Source organism: Anabas testudineus, chromosome 10 (genome assembly GCF_900324465.2).
Source record: "Anabas testudineus chromosome 10, fAnaTes1.2, whole genome shotgun sequence".
Taxonomy (NCBI): Eukaryota; Metazoa; Chordata; class Actinopteri; order Anabantiformes; family Anabantidae; genus Anabas; species Anabas testudineus.
In genome coordinates, this window is record NC_046619.1 from 10,430,699 (window position 1) to 10,447,629 (window position 16,931).

General features: G+C 42.0%; 1 protein-coding gene across 3 annotated transcripts in view; it reads right to left on the bottom strand.

Annotated features, from left to right (window-relative positions):
- adamts2 (ADAM metallopeptidase with thrombospondin type 1 motif, 2) overlaps positions 1–16,931 on the bottom strand; it is a 93,119-nt gene that overhangs the window by 17,965 nt on the left and 58,223 nt on the right. For 2 of the 3 annotated variants that reach the window (XM_026358138.1, XM_026358137.1), the window contains exons 1-2: positions 8,881–8,899; positions 1,449–1,533 (exon numbers count right to left, since the gene is read on the bottom strand). Coding sequence is in view for 1 of the 3 variants with exons in the window: in XM_026358139.1 (XP_026213924.1) it covers positions 224–227; positions 1,454–1,533; positions 8,881–9,086 (290 nt within the window). In the remaining 2 variants the exon portion in view is untranslated. Of the gene's footprint in view, positions 1–223; positions 228–1,448; positions 1,534–8,880; positions 9,087–16,931 lie in introns of those variants that run through there. The other variant, XM_026358139.1, reaches the window with a different exon arrangement.

Genomic DNA, 16,931 nt, shown 5'->3' on the forward strand with positions numbered 1-16,931 from the left:
ATTTAAATAATGAACATAAAACTAAACACAGAGCTGCCTGTTAATGAGCTATGCACTAATAGTCAAAAACACGTCCATTTACACAATATTTACTTATGATTAGATTTAACTACACCCACGTAAGCAATTCCTTACATTCACCTTCACCTTTTATGCTCTTCCTCATTAGGATCTCCACTCTCCTCCTGCTCCCCCTCTTTTGTTTAACTCTGCTCTACAATACTTTCCTTCTTTCCCTTCCACTGCTTCCCTTTTTGCCTTGGATTCAACATTTCCTCACTGTTTTCACACATGCACAATGCACAGCTGAATCAAACAGTGACGAGTGTGTGTAGTGTGAGTGTGCTGCAGTGAAGACATATGGCCTGCCTCTGCACACATGATGGAGTGTGAAGTCTGCACTCTGCACAAATACCCCTCAGACAGAGCGCAATGAACACGTGTGTGTTTTCTTATGTTCATCAGGTGCTCGTGTGTGTGCGTGTTTCAGTGGATTTTTTGGGTTTCTTTTATAGTCTTAGTGTTTATAGTGGTGTCTCATGTGTTCATGTTGTGTCGGATTGTGTGTGTGAAGTGTGGGTGTATGGGTGCGCCTGCATTCAGGGTCACATAGCCAATCTGCAGGCTGTCTGGGTGCAGCTCTGTTGCCACGGTAATTGGGGATGATGGACAGCCGGAGCTTTGGCTGAAGCTGCATAGGGACTGGCCCAGAATGACCAATGTAGGAGTGTGTGTGAGTGTGTGTGTGTGTGTGTATCTTCGGCTCGACTAGGGACTGTGGACATGTAGAGATGAGAGGAAGAGATAAGGCTACAGCAGCATAAGTGTATCACAAAGCACCTATGCAGCAATAAAATCATTTGTATCATCCTGTGGGGTAATCCCTGCCCTCCTCTATTGCTGCCATCATTTGCTTTATCTCTCACTCCCTTTCCTTCTCTCCTTCCTCATGCACAGACAGGAAGATAGAGTTACAGTCAAGAAGACAAGGATGCTTTCCCCATCGTCCGGTCTCTGTTTATGAATGAGGGAGGGCTATCATTGATTGTTTATCTTTGCCTGGACTTCCCATGATTCTGTGCTGCAGCCTACTGGGAGGAAAGCTGATTGCATAACAGTGAGAGTTTCTGTGTGCTTTGGTGCTGAACTGTGAAGGCGTGCGACTTGAAAACACTCCCTTGGGATGCTGCATGCTTTTAGTTCCTCTTTTGCTCAGTCCACTGGAATAACAGGCTCCGGGCATCCGTGCGTGCTGATGAGTGTGCATGTGTGTTTGTCTGTTTGTTGTTAGTTTATGAATGTGTGCAGGACTTGGCTGTGCTCACTGTAGGTACTCAAAGTGCTTGTAGCAAAACCGTGGTATCAAAGATAGCGCTGATAGACAGACAAGGCATCCACTTTCCAGGAACAGCATCTCAGTTGACTTTTCAGTAGAAGTCATGTCTTACCTTACCATATCCCCAGCATGATGATCCTCACCAGCACCACATTGATCTTTGCTCCCAAAGACTGGTCATGGTAGATCTCATTCACCTGGAAAAAAAAAAAAAAAAACCCACACACAGGACAAAAGTTTCAGACGCAGAAACAAACGACAGCTTAAATTCTAGCTAACGAGTAATTTCATAATTCTTTTCCAACTTTAGGCCAACAAGTCCAAGTCTAAATCTGTAGATGTAAATGTTAATAAAATGCCAAAGGAATAGTTGGACATCTAGGGAAATATGCTCATTCGCTTTCTTGTTGAGAAGATCAATACTGCTATAATAAGCGTATTTTCCAAAATGTCAAACTATTTCTTTAGAAAAATGGGTTTTGGCCTACAGTTCTTTTCCAGGAGGAAATTAGTTGATTGGAGTGATTTTCCTGATGAACATAAGAAAACTGGCAGGTTGGAGGAGAATTAACACCACAGCACCAAAAGAAGTTTTATGCTTATAAAGGGTGGCTTAATAGAAAGAGCAAAGTAGAACACAAAACAATAAAGAGAGAGCACGATGTGGATAGAGCAGCAGAGATAAGGGAGTGCGAAGAACTCAGTTTCCCATGAGCACAGATGGAGAGGAAATGAAGGAAGAAAAATGCAAAGAAACAAGGTAATGTGTGACGAGGGAAACGCAGAGAGCGCAGGTGAGCACCGGCAAAACAAACACACAAGCACACACAGACACAAAGCGAGTGAGAGAGAGAGAAGGGTGAGGGATGTATTGGCACAGGAGTTAAGTCCTGCTGTCCTCGGTGGCCGTGTGCGGTGCCTAATGAGGCAAAGGGATGTAAAAACAGACAGCTATAATGAGAGGGCTGATGGACACGCTGCAGCGAAAGACACACAAATACTGTACACACACACACACAAAGAATTGAGATGAGGAACAAAACTGCAAACGCATCCAGCGAGAGAGAGAGAGAGAGAGAGAGATTGTGAGAGGGAGAGACGTGCAAAAGAAAGTTAAGGAACGCTGCAAACAGAGACAGAGAGGCACAGGGACAGAGAGAAGGAGCTGAGCAGAGAGGGGGAAAGGAGCACAGAGGCAAAGTGAGAAGAGAGAAAGCTTGGAAAGGAGTGGAGACAATGAATTCTTAGACAACAAATGCGAGAAAGAGATGTGGAGAGAGTTTTTTTATAATAAGAGAGGGGGAAAAAAAGTGGAGTAAATTATAGCTCTTTTCCATACGCAGGGTAAAGATGGAAATTTCAGCATCTTAATAGGAAAAATCCAGTGAAGTAATGTTTAAGACAGACTCCCTAATTTGTTAACCACAAACTCTGTGGAAAACATTTACTGACACATTTACTCGGCTACAGCACAGCAGCTTTACATGTTCTGAAACATTACAGTAACTTCATGTTTGCTTCTCAGCATTGTGTGGCTGGCAAATAATCGAACACACCAAATAACCTTCTTGACTTTACAGACGCCGCGCTTCTAATCTAACTTGCTGATGTAATCCCTAAAATAAAGTTCATGGTTTCAGTTGAAGCTGAATTTTACATAATGAAAGTAGCATCTTGTGGGGAATTACTCTGTGGCAGACTGTGAGACTTGTAACCTTCAGCTGTGATTGGAAGACTGCATTAGGGAATAATACAAAGCCAATTTCCTGGGACTAAAATGTAATGAAAACTAATCATTGGAAATTGTTAATCAGCTTGAAATAAGATTTTTCTTTGTATTTTCATCGAACAACTTAATTGTATCTGGTAATTACGAGCAAAATTTGAGCTTGAGTCATGTTTAGCACTGTGTTAAATCACCTTTCCTCTTGATAACACAGTGTTTGGAAACTCGGGATCTGAATTGTTGCAGTTTTGCAGGTGAAATATTTTGGATAGAAGACTTTAACTGTTCAGCAGTCTGTGGTTGCCATTGTCTGATTCTCCTGTTCACTGTACATTTTCAACAGGACACAGATCTGAACGACAGTCAATATTGTTTTTAAATTCACTGACTTCTTGAATTCTCCCATAAATTTGGCACAAAGTGACAGTGACCCATCTTTTCTTGCAATTAATTGGGTTTTTGATGGATTCTCCATCATGTATACTCAATGATACCCTCATCCGTCAAAAATGAATTCTGTTAAAAATGTGTACAGCTTTGATTGAGATTTAGCAAGTGATGCTTTTTGAGTACAACTTCACTTCTTCACAAACTAACAAAGACTAATACGCACAACGTCTGGGGGACACTAATATATAATAATAAAGTGTAGCTTTGGACTGGGAAACTTGTAACATTCAATAATGGGCTTCTGAAATAACCTAAAGGTTGGAAGAACAGATAGGAATAATTTTAGCGTGTGGGACACAGGAGAAGATGGGAAAGTTGTCCTCCTGTGACCTTCAGCTTCATGTTTGGATGCTCTTTTCACACATTAAAAAAGATGCTGAGTTGCTAAGCGACCGCCAAACAAAGACAGAGAGTTCTGTTGTCTTCTCAGTTTAACCCTGTCTCAGACTAAGTGTGTGTGAGAGACTGTGTGCTCGTGTCTGCAGTTTTTCATCTTGCCTGCCTGTCTGGCTACCTACTGGTACGCCCGTCTCTCGTTTGGTAACATTTGTCACACTCCCTCATTATCTTGGCAGGCTGAAGCATATATTAGGAAGTGACACACAATGACTCTGTGCATGCGTGTGCGTGGAACTGTGTTTGTTTGTCTGAGATGAAATGGACACTTGGGTGGGTCGCTTCACACTTGGCCTGATCCAGCCCGTTTCCTTGGCAACTGTTAGGCCAATTAGGAGTGGTTGACTTCCAGGTGACCCCAACACCACAAGTTCCACTCTAATGAGACACACATTCACACATACGCTTGTGCACACACACACACACACACACACACACACACACACGCACAGGGGGCAGCTCAGTGTCCTTTCAGACCCAGTTTCAACTTTATGTATGTCACTCAGTCAGACACTAACCACACAGGACAGGTATGCCATTCTTAATCACACCTACAAGATGTAAAAATTCTTAACTTTACAATCAAAGTATATTTTAACATGAATATATCCACAGTGCTTCATACACTAAAGTCATGTGCGTTTGGTTTCTTATTTTAATAATATGCATTAAAAAAACACTCTCAGCTGCTGATGAGACAAGACTGAGTCATCTCGTAAAATCTGGCTACAGTGCTACATAAATTAGATAAGACTTTGGACAGTTTTCTACATCTTTTTTGTCAACACTCATGGGAATATTTTAAAAAACTGAAACCCAGAATTTGAGCTCTCAGTCTGACAGTGCTCCTTACATATCTGTGACACTTCCAGCTAACAAGGTGTCTATTATTACCTGGACTACCTCTCCTTTTCCAGCTCACCCTACGAGTTATTGTTAGGACATTTTTTTTTTTCCTGTGCTTCCAGGAGCTTTGGTAAAGACAAGACTGAATAATCTGCACCACTTCCAGATGGCTCCGACAGAAATTATGCTTATACTGAAACACATGGAGCAGGCAAAATACATCTTAGTGTATGAGCATGCATTATCAAGATTAAACATGCAGACACACACACACACACACCCTTCTTATCAGCATCATATTCATATCCTCTGAGAGTGTGATTAACACTTTGCAACACCTTTCTAAAGGTCTCCATTAATGGGAGAGACAGACAGGTAGACAGACAGATCACCGCTGGCTACTAAATTGATCACCACAATGTCACCACAGGAAGTTTACTGCGTAATGGCCTCCACTTGGCATTTGGCAAACAGGATATTTTACAGGATTTGCTACAACATTGTTGCTGCAACACTGTTTGTGGAAATCAGCTTCATTGTATGAAAAGAAGTGACCTACAGTAAAATGTGCTGGTAGACCTCCATGTTATTCCTAGTATGGTTTTAATGTTCGAGAGAGAGTGCAGGCACACTCTGCTGTGCAAAATGTGGTGATAGCATATGGATGGACGTGATATTGTGATTACAACACAGCATATGGTGCACACTGGTACTTTCTAATAAATTAAGGATAAACAGTAGAATGAAAACAACAAACCACTCAGCTCCAGTCACTAAAATATCCAAATAATACTGTGACCTATTTATCTGTGTATTACAGATCTAATAAAGAGTTTGTTTAGTAACATGAATATTAACAATGCAAGTGTCAAAATTTGAGGATAATTTTTCTTTTCAAATACTTTAGTTAGAAATTGTGATTTTGATTGGACATCGGTGATATAAACTGAGTTCTGGTGAGTAGATTGTAAACATAACTGGACATAAATGGTTTCAGATGGTTCACACGCAATTCAACAGAAAATATTTTCAGCTTTCATCTTTGTCTTATCGTTTTTTATCAAAAACTTGAAGAAGCCTCCAGTTGTCCAACTTTAATCCATGTGTCTCCCCAGACAGATTCCTTAATATATCTTCAGCTTTTTAGTTGAATGAGTGACAGGAAAGAGGGGAGATTAGAAAATGCTTCGGCTTTTTTTCCAGGTCCATTAATACCTGTACCAGTTTAAACCTCTGGAATCTACTTTTCATGCATATGCTGTTTGAATCTATTGCGTAGGTACTTGAGCATTTTGCATCTAGGTTTTCATCCCCAGATGGTGTCATATGGTCCGACTTATTATAGGGGAGGTAAACACATGCAAATTAGTGGGAAGCAGAATTACCAGAACACACATTCAACCCAGCAGGTTACATACACATGTACACATGTATAGGTGTTTTCTATGCGAGTGCTTTGATGTCCAGCAGACATCAATACAGCCCCCTATTCTTCAAATAACATGCAAGATTATTCACCTTGATCCATAGTACACTTTTACAGTCATTCAGAGAGGGAGATGCAGAGATTAATTACAAAAACACAACCGATGTTATTAAGGTAATTTTGAAATTGATGCCTTTCCACAGCCTCGTAGCATCAGTGACGCAGGCTTCTCTCCTCTTTAGTCTGGAAGACACTGTGCCCATGTTTCCCAAACAGAACGACCAATTTCGATTCGTCTACAGAACAGTTTTCCAATTTGTCCACAGACCTTTTTAAATGAGCTTTGGTCCAGAGAGGACGCTGGCATTTCTGGGTGATAGAGCTTTAACAAACTGTGTTCACAGACAATGCTTTTTGGAAGTCTTCCTGAGCCCATGCAGTGATGCCCATCACGGAATCATGCCAGTTTTAAATGAGGCGCTGTCTGAGGGCCTGAAGTTCACCGGTTTTTAATAATGAATATCAGCTTTGTCCCTTGCACACAGACAGATTTCGCCAGATTTGATGATAATATGTACAGTGATGTTGATAAAGAAAATACTTTAAATACAGTATTTAAAGTCCTTTTTATGTTGAGGGACTTTTTTTTTTCTTACAATTGTACTTTTTCTCAGTTTTAGATTCAGATTCAGTTTTTAGGCAGATTTTAAACAAAAGTGTACCAACTGTTGTGGCACTGTGGCTGTAATAACCTTTTGTACTGAAATACAAGTGTACTGCACTACTTATAATGCTGTAACGAAAGACAGAAAATGACTTCATACACTCTTCATAAGGAGTAAACATGAACATCTGCGTGAAAAGGCAGATATCAGAAACACTGAATTCAGCCTGGATTAATGAGGGAAAGACGTGGAAAATATTGGAGAGGCAGAGGAACAGATTTGAGGTATGAAATAAATTTGATTTACTGTGTCAAAACAATGTCGTTATTATGGGGTTGGCGGTAAATATAAATTATAGTTTAAAGCTAAAATAATCACGGTCATTTACAATTTATTGTACCATTTAATTAGATTAGTAAAACACTACTCCCTAATACAAAACAAACGAATGTATTTATTCTTTCAAGGAACAACGAATAAAGGGAAGAAAAGTATTTTCTGCCACGCTTGAATAGAGGTCCAACGTAGAGGGCACTCAGGGCAAATATAGCTTCCAAAATCTCTTCTTAATTTAAATTTACCTCGTACAGTTCATATTCCACTTACAGATTTTTTGCCCCCAGGTGATGATTTGTTGACATACACTACCCAAGACAGGCAGGACTAACAATGCAAAGGAGCTCAGTGTAGCGCGAGTCAGTGCTGCTGAGCAACTGGGAGAGTGAGGGAAAGACAGAGGGGGAAATAAAACAGAGAGAGAGAGAGAGAGAGAGAGAGAGAGAGCACACCCAACCTGAAGTGAGCAAAGCAAACTTTCAAGAAGAAAGTCGCCCAGATGACACGCGTGGGAGGCAGCCCTTATTTATTTATTTCTGTTTATCTGGCTGTCAGTAATTTATTCCGAACACGCTGTTTAAAATACTCCTTCTCCCTCTGTCTCTCCATCTCTTCCCCACAGATTAGAGAGGGGCTGCGACAGGGCTACGCATTTCTTTCTCCTATATTGTCTGACAAATATCTAAAAGGGGAGGCAGAGAGCACAGAGGCTCTTGTTCTTTCCCAAGCGCTGAGCTGAGACAAAGACGTGCGGTAGGATTTGTTGCTGTATGCTTGCACCTGCTTAACAGTCGGAGATTGGTTCCTTGCACAGTGGGTCGCAATACAAGCAAAAGCAAACAGGAGCGCGCGCACAAACAAATGCGCACACATGCAAGGGTGCACACATGCGAATGCACGCAAACAGTGCTCTCACCCCAGGTTTAATTTGCAAAGATTAAAGTCTGCAGTGTGTTCGGTGCCACAGCAACACACACAAGCCCGTGTACGCACACGCACGCACACATACACGTAGAAACACCTGGGAGTGTGAGTGCTTGGCTAAGTGTTGCTGTGGCCCGGAGCATAGTGCCTGCTGTTTCTGCATCTTTCTCCTTTTCTCACAGCACAAACACACTCACAATGAATGATGACATGACACAAAGCCTGATGAAATGAGCCCCTTTAGAGCACTGGGCTCACCCAGCACACACAAACACACACACACACACACATGAAATCTCATCATATTCAGATCGAGAAGAAAGGATTACCCGCGGCTGATTGCTGGATGAGAACATGTAGGAAGGGAATTGAATCTTCATTCAGTTGGTGCTCTCTCTGTCTCTCTCTCTCTCTCTCTCTCTCTCTCTCTCTCTCTATCTGTGTGTGTGTGTGTGATTGTGTGTATTGCCCTCTTTTTGATCTCTCTGTGACTTACTTTCTATTTAAATCAACAGAACTGTTTCTGTTGATTAATAATTTAATTTTTAAAAGGTGGTTAACAAATGTTACTTTTGGGGATTTAGAAATTTGTGTATGATGCATTTCTATTAACATGGATTCAAATGCAAATACAAATGATGTGGTACCTATTTCAATCTACAGTAAGTTCTGAAACAAAGCTTCCAGACTTTTATTAGACATACTAATCTACTGCTGTGTGTGTGTGTGTGTGTGTGTGTGTGTGTGTGTGTTTGCACCTGTCTGGGCCACTTACGATGTTCATGAGAGTGAGCAGGTATTTCTGGACGTGCTCCTTCCCGTGAAACTGGACCACTGAGTCGTCGACACCTAGCAGCACCTCGATGTTGTAGGCCCTGTCCAGGCTCTGTCTGCGTGTTCTTCCTGCTCGTGTGTGGTTGATGCTCTGCTCCACACCGCGGTACAGAGACTCCAGGTCCATCAGACCACCAAGATCAGCACCTAGAGTTGGAGAAAGAAAGTTTAACTTCCTTGAAGTTCTGTTTTCACTCAGCATTTGCATTCCTTTACTTCTGCTTTAGCTAAAGCGTGTCTGCTTCTCTCTGTCACATTACAGAGTTACTAACTCCACCGTCATGCATGTTCACATATGCACTTTGTATGTATTTGAGCAAGTGCATGTACATGTTTGTCTCCTGTCCGCTTTCCAAGACACCAGTTGACAGAAGTGAGCATGTGTGTCCTTTGTAACCGATGGTAACGGTGCGGTTATCCTTTACAGATCCTCTCCTAATCAACCAAATATTTCTACTCCCCTCTGAATAAAAGCAGCAGATGGTGCTTACTAAACACATGGATTAAGACAGCTCTCTCACACAGGGGCTGCCCACCCTGCTCTTTTCTTGGCTTGTTACATGGTGGAGAAATTGTAAATTATACAAGAAACTCAATTTGAGGTGATTCCAACGGAAAGTGTGCAACCTACAGCAGCCCTGTTCACATCACTAATTACATCTCTGGTTTTGCCTTCACAGGTATGTAGGAGTGTGTTATCTTGTTTGGACATTTTTGGATAACTCACTCTTCTGGCTCCCGTGTTAGATGTCTGATCCTGTTTTCTTTTTTCCCCCTATTTTAATCAGACACGGGGTGACAGTCAGTGAGGATTCAAAGGATAAATTGTCATGTCTCCAGAGCCAAGGCCATCCTTCCTCTATCTGCGGTCCATTCTGCATCCTCCCTCTCTTTCGCTCTCTCGTCTTCCTCATATGTAGACACAGCATGGCCTTGTTTTCTATGGAAGCCATCGAAGGCCAAGTCATGCAGTTTTGAACATGTGCTCTCAGTGGATTCAATAAAGCACTATCCTCCCTGACTCCAGCCAAGGCCTCCCACAGCCAAGGATGACACACACACACACAACACAGTTCATGGAGAGGTGTGTGCACAAATGTGTGTGTGTATGCAGCTGCTGGTGTGTGAGCCCTGTGTGGACAAACATTTCCAGTTGGGCTATAAATCACTGTTCCAACAGGAGCTTTAATTTAGTTGAAGTCTGGGTGTGGGGCCAACTGACTGTAATAGATATGCTGTGTTTGACTGCAGAGCTCTATGTGGAAGTGCTGAGTGCTGAGTTGATTCAACATGTGGCATGATGGCACAGCTGGAGATCCAGTGTTTTGACACACACAGTTCGAGAAAGTGTTGAGTGGAGAAAAAAGAACAAGAAGCAGGACGAAGATACAGGATAGACGAGGGGAGAAACAGAGAGATCTGCCACCTTGTCTCCCAATCAGCAAGGGGCATCCCGCTTTCCCACTCCCTCTTATGCAACGTTTCCAAGGCAACGGGCTCATGGGTAAAACAACGACCGCATGGCTAATATTGGCTCCTGAGTTGCTAGCAGAATGAATCTGGAAGTCTGAATAAGATCCCATATCTGCCCACATTCCAGTGAGTGACAGAGTACCCACACAGAAAGAGTGATAAATAGGAGGTGGGGAGATAGACTAATATAAGACAGAAAAAGAAACACAAATCCTGCAGCACATAATTCTGACACAACAAAAAGTGAACATTTCTTCTCCTTGTTAGTAAAGGGAGCCGGATTTGAGACTTCACAACACAAGTCTTGGCTCTCCCTAGTTATAGCTGCCTTTAACGAGCCTGATGTCATAACCACAGCATCTGCTTTTTACCTTTTTCCTTATATAATGTTGAGGCTAAACACAGATATAATGATATTGTGATCTCACTTTTAGCTCTGCGCCTTTGCAAAATTATAGTGGCCTGAGACCTGCAAATGAGACAATGCGGGAACCTTGTGTAACACAGGGTCACAGCTGCATATAGTAGTATAGGATAACTCAGACTGACAACCTATAGTGTGTTTGTGTGTACAAGTGGAAACACCTGCAAAGGTTGTAAGGTGTTCGACCAGATGCCGAGCTCTAACTATTTAAACCTCTCCACTTCATCCTACCTCTGTCCTTGCCTACACTTGCTACAACGCTATTTTTTTTCCTCTCACTTCAGCTGTTTTGGAGCAAGTTTTCTCTGAGAAAACTGTGGAGGAATAAGGTGCAAGAGGGACTGAGGGAGTTGGTGAGGGAGGTGAGAGGTAGAGCTGAGGGGTGTGATGGATGAGCGAGAGAGAGAAACAGAGAGAGAGAGAGAGAGAGAGAGAGATGAGAAGAGACCAGAAGGACCTTGGGTGTGGAGTTCCGCTTCAAGCTCCTGCAGTGATGGAGAATTTGGCTGTCTCGTAGAAGATCCGAGTCTGTCTGTGTGACTGCAGGCAAAGCATTAGGGTGCGCTGCCTGGTTTCTTATAGCAATAGCTTACATTACCACTAAAACCAGCCTACAGATAACCGGTTGGTCATAACAATGTTTGTGTTTTCTTGCTATACAGACCATCATTTTCACCCCCAAAACGTCTCCTCCCACACCTCTTACCTGCATGCATAAACCTTAACCATAACCCTTCACGTCTCTTCCTACCTGTAACTTTCTCGTTTCTGTCCATTCCACTCACCTCAGTCCTCTTTTCTAACATATTTTCAATCACCTGTTTATATTCTCATTCAGGTGGGGTGAAGCGCACAGCCTTACTAGGATAGAAAGGTTCTTTGTCTTTTGATCGCAGCAAAATGTCAAGAATTTCTTCAGGTGGAGAAGAAAGGGGGGGGGGGTGTCAAGAGAGCAAGGGATTACACACCCCAACAAAGGAGAGAAAGCGAATGTTGACGATAATTCAGGTCAAGTCACATCATACTACACAGCAGCTGTCTTTGGTTTACAGTTTGACGCATTGTTCTGCTCCGTATTCAGGGGCTCTACTGTATAATTGCTGGCTTTGACCTTATGATGATCACTCTGGCCAGACTCAAGGTGGACGTACATGCACATGAGAGAGTTTGTTTGTGTGGAAACAAATTGCACGTTGCACCATGTATGATTCACGCACCACGGTTCCTAACTGCCAGGATTCTGTAGCACAAAGCCTTATGAATAGTCATTTATGCAGCCAACCAGATTGAGTAAATACAGTATTTACATCCAGGGTAATTACAGTATGGTGAATAACTCCACCCCCCACACCCTCAACCCACACACGCACTACCACATGGCGATAACACACTGCGATCATAAAAGGTTGTAGGAGTAATGACAGATTATTTGCTGTGGTGGTTGTAAAGATGTGGACAGTTATTGAGAATATTTCTGGGTCGTACAGTGATAAAAAACGTGCCTATTATAAAACAGTAGTATGATATAAATAACATCGGGATTCACAGTACACTCCAGTGACTCCAGAGGGTGTCTACCTATATGCACTCTTCTCTCAGGAGTATATACTTTTTCTATTAATCTAGCACAGCACTTGCTTTTGAGTGGCAACAGGTGGGAGGGGAGACGGTGAACTTGTTATCATCCACACATAGATGAACTAATTTACTTAGCTACATAATAGCTCAAGGCACGGACATTTTGTCTCCCCAGTGGCATCTTTTTAAGGTTGTCACAGTGATCAGTGGTGTGGACAGCAGACACCGGTGCTGGAATCTGGGCAGGTAGCAACATGCCACATTGTTCGACACAATGTCCTCATCCTGAATGCTCATTATTTTCACACAGTGAACTATGCTTCCCATAATCATACGGCTTTTAATTATTTAGGTTGGCAATCAGCAATCTAATTTTACATGGACAGCTCCCTAAAGACCATAATAATTATTCAAACATCAAGCACTGAACTTTGCCCATTTATTAATAACTGCTTTAGGTTAGGGCTGCTTATTTTTAACATTCATTCCTATAAGGCTGATGAGAGGTTTTGAGTGGTTGAGGCTTAGATTTCGGGTTTGCACATCATATCTCTCTGTGAGTGGAGTGGAGGACCATTTTTAATATTGCATAAAGCGGCCTTTATAATCAGCAGGCGAGAAGGCCACCTATCCTCACTGCTGCTCGGTGTGTCTGTGTGGATTTCTGGTGGTTCAGAAGACAAGGCAACCTTTAGCTCTCCCCTCTTACATAACTGTCAGAATCACACAGGGCTGTTGCCTGCTGGGGAGGTGCTGTGGTGCACACCAATTCCCCCAGTATCCTGCTGTACCACGGTTTCATTAGCAGTCATTTCTTCTCTACACAATGCATGCACAGTTACCTACAAGTACATCATGTAAAACCACAAAATGAAATTAGCTTTACTGGTTTGAATTGGACAGACTTCACGCTCAAAAGGAGCATTAAAACATTGAATCACAAAACAGATTAATCCAATATTCGACATCCTTAGATGCAATATTGTTGGCAAAGATCAATCATGTCCACAAACTCTCTCTCCGTTTTTGCTCTGGGGTTGGATGTATAGAGCTCGATGTAAACCGGAGAGTCTGTCCAATAAGACAGCAAAGCCAGGCTGATATAGAGCTTACCGCAGAACTCATCCAGTCTGAAACTGACTTGTCTGAGTGCCTGTCTGTCCTTCCCTGTGTCTGTCTATATCAGCCTCAGAAAGCCAGACATTTATAAAGGTCTCTTATGAAATCGAAAAGGAGGAAAACATCTTCTGCCATGACAGGGATGCGAGGATAAACACAGAACAGCACGGGTGTGTAGATGACAGCATTCGCAGGCAAGGTAAATTCTTCATCTACATCTCTGATTATTGTCTTACCAAGCTCCACTGGCCATGTCTCCGCTTGAAGAAAATGTGTACAGCTATAGATCAATCTCACCGGGAAACGGTGTGTGCATGAAGAAGAAGATAAAGAGAGTGAGGCTGACAGTGAGGTGCAAGGTTCAGAACACCTATAAATCTCAGCAGAGACAGGCCCCTGCTGGCTTGAAGAGTTTGTGGTCCCCTAGCTGCCTCTCCCTGTAACACTGCAACCCCTCTCTGCCTGTCATCTGTCTCCTTCTGTAGCCTCGTTGTCATCGCATATGTATCAAAACTGACACTTAAAATGATGCTAACATAGAACTAATCAGAGGCGTATTAAGCAATGTATCTCAGCAATGTTTGATGCCTAAGTGTGGGTTCAGCACTGTTACTGTGTGTAGTTTGATCCTTAAACTACTTTCAAATACAGTATTTAGAAGCAGGTATTTCTACATCTGCATATGCTTGTATATTTTGCTACTGCCTGTGTCCTCTAGCATGAATACAACTGTACTAACTGGCTTGTCAGGCTGCAATGGATTGAAAAAGGTGTTACTGATGCAACGGGCTGCATTTTCACTCTTACTTTACTGAGAGGTATCTATTATAGGTAGGTTGAGAGCTTTGGCAAAAGGCATTATAAAATCAACTAACATTAAAACTCTTGTTTTTTCTGCACATTTGTTCTGTCCTCCCTGCGTCTGTCCTCATTTCTCCTTCCTTCACTTGTAGCCCCAGGCAATGTCCTGTCCTGTCCTGGCTGTGAAGTACTCAAAGAGCAGCCAGAGCCAGCCACCTGAGACATCCAGCACCACAGTTATTATGACAGGCTAGGCCAGGCAAACATCTGTCAAACTGAGCACTGCGGGGACAGAAGGAGTGGAAGGAGAAAAAGATAAAAGGGAAGAAGTGGGAAGATGATGGAGAATAGATAGAAAACATGAAGTTGTAAAAGGGAAAGACAATGAAGGTGGAATTAGAGATGTCGAAATATATTGATATATTTTTTCACTGTAGAGTATATATTTTTTTTATGACTAGGTATCAAATCATTGATTTCTTTACATTTAACATTTAAAAAAATAAAATATTGCTGAAACCATGTAAAAGTCTGTGAACTATGTAGTACTGAACTGTGAAACACCAACATCCTTTAAGCATCTCACCTACATTACTTGGCATGTTAAGCTAAGTGCTTTAGTTATGTTACTAAAACGATCCAATATTGTTCATTAGCCAGTATTTAGCGGCAACCTTTAAAAAAAACTCCATTTCAACAGGAGCCCCAGGTGTTAGCAGGCTAAACATCGCAGCTTGACAGAGAAGGCGAGTCCATGTGTGAGTCGACGGGTGGCAGAGAGCTTAGACATGTCTGGAATAACAGCAGGACAGAGACGACTGAATGCTGCAGACATTTTTAGACAGCAGAGATTACAGCCAGAACATTGGAATAACAACTTCAGAGGGGAGCGATGGTGAGTGTTATGAATGTGGATTAAAAACCATCCACTTGACGACACGTCCCCTGCGGTTCAGAGCAAGGAGTAGTGCTTGATTTCCCTGACCTGAAACCTGATTTTATGAGCTTGCCAATTTTTTCTAATCATTCAATTTTGACTGGTTGGTTGATAACACATTTCCCTGTGATCTGACAAAGTCAGAAAGTCATATTTATTATTGCTTCCCCTAAACGTCAAGTTTTCAACATAGCAAGCAAAGTACAAAAGCATGGGGTGCAATGATAACCCGTTTCTAAAACACTGATATTTTAACTGGATTACTATTTAAAATATTAAATGTTCTCTTGCTTGAATCTCAACTTTAGACATATCTATACAAAACATTTTATGTGATACTGTTCTTTTAATAAACAACAATAATAAGAGATAATTTATTAATCCCCTTAGGAATATTTTTGTTGAAACCCACTCCTGAAAGCGCCAGGAGTGGATGGAACCACCAGCCACTGGGTTTATAGATGACAGTTTTTTCAGTTCTACATTTGGCGGCGGCATTATTTTTCTTTCAATAATTAGCACCTTGTGGCAGCTGGTGAAGGCGGCTGATTTGTAAAAGTTTTCTACAACAGGCAGCTGATACAACAAACAGACTATTAACACACTGACTGGGACTCATGACAGGCTAAAATATATTCGGGCAACCTGCAAATGGCAGTGACTTGGTGTTAATGCTTCAAACTGCCAACAAGCAGTGAAACAGAACTGTCAAACAAGGTGTGTCAACAGTTGAGGCACTATTTTCACTTCTCTTTGAGATTATCTATATCTCTCGACATCCGTCTTTCTTTTTCTGCCTTTTCATGTATTATTAGTTTTCAAGTATGCTTCACTCTCTTCATTCTTGTCAACTCCTGCCTCCTTCATTTCCTCTTTTATTCATTAAATGTACCTTTGAAAGTGCTTTTGAAAAGTGTAGATATGGAGTAAGTGTGGGTGAGAGAAAGAGAAAGTCTATCTGAAGGTGTGAGACAATATGTATGCAAATGTCCTTTCCAAGCAGCTCCCCAGCATAGCAGAGCCCGACTACACCTGCCACAGGGCGGTAGTATGAGGATTTATCATCCAATATCACCTCATCATAAATGATAATGATAAACACATAAGCCAGGCTCTAACATAGTTATACACCATCTCTAAACCACCTACCTAAACAGAGTAGTAAATCAGCAGAGATTACATTGCAATATTTTAAACAATTAAGGCATTAAGAATTCACCGAGCACTTGGACACAGGGGCACGGAATAAAAATAAGTGTTTTGGCATTTGAAAGCTGGCATGCTCTTCCACCAAAAAATATTACTGCCTAGTCGGCCCACAGATGCACAGACAGTTCTTTTCAATTGCACAGTGCTTGAGCCGGATGGGAAAGAATTAATAAGCCACTACAGTGTATTGGTGTTACTGTTGTTTCATAACAAAGTCTTTCAAAGCACTAATCAATTAGAAACAATTACAAGAGCCACTCATCGTCCTTACAAAGCTGGCTCAGTACAGCGAACAACAGTAACAGAGATGCTGATAACATGCAATGAAAGCCATAGTCAGCTACTGCTCTTTGACGAGGCTAATGCCGACAGAGCTGAGGTATGTTCATGTAAATATCACACCTCTGACTAGCTCCACTGGACAGAACACTGTGCACGTCTGTCACACAAA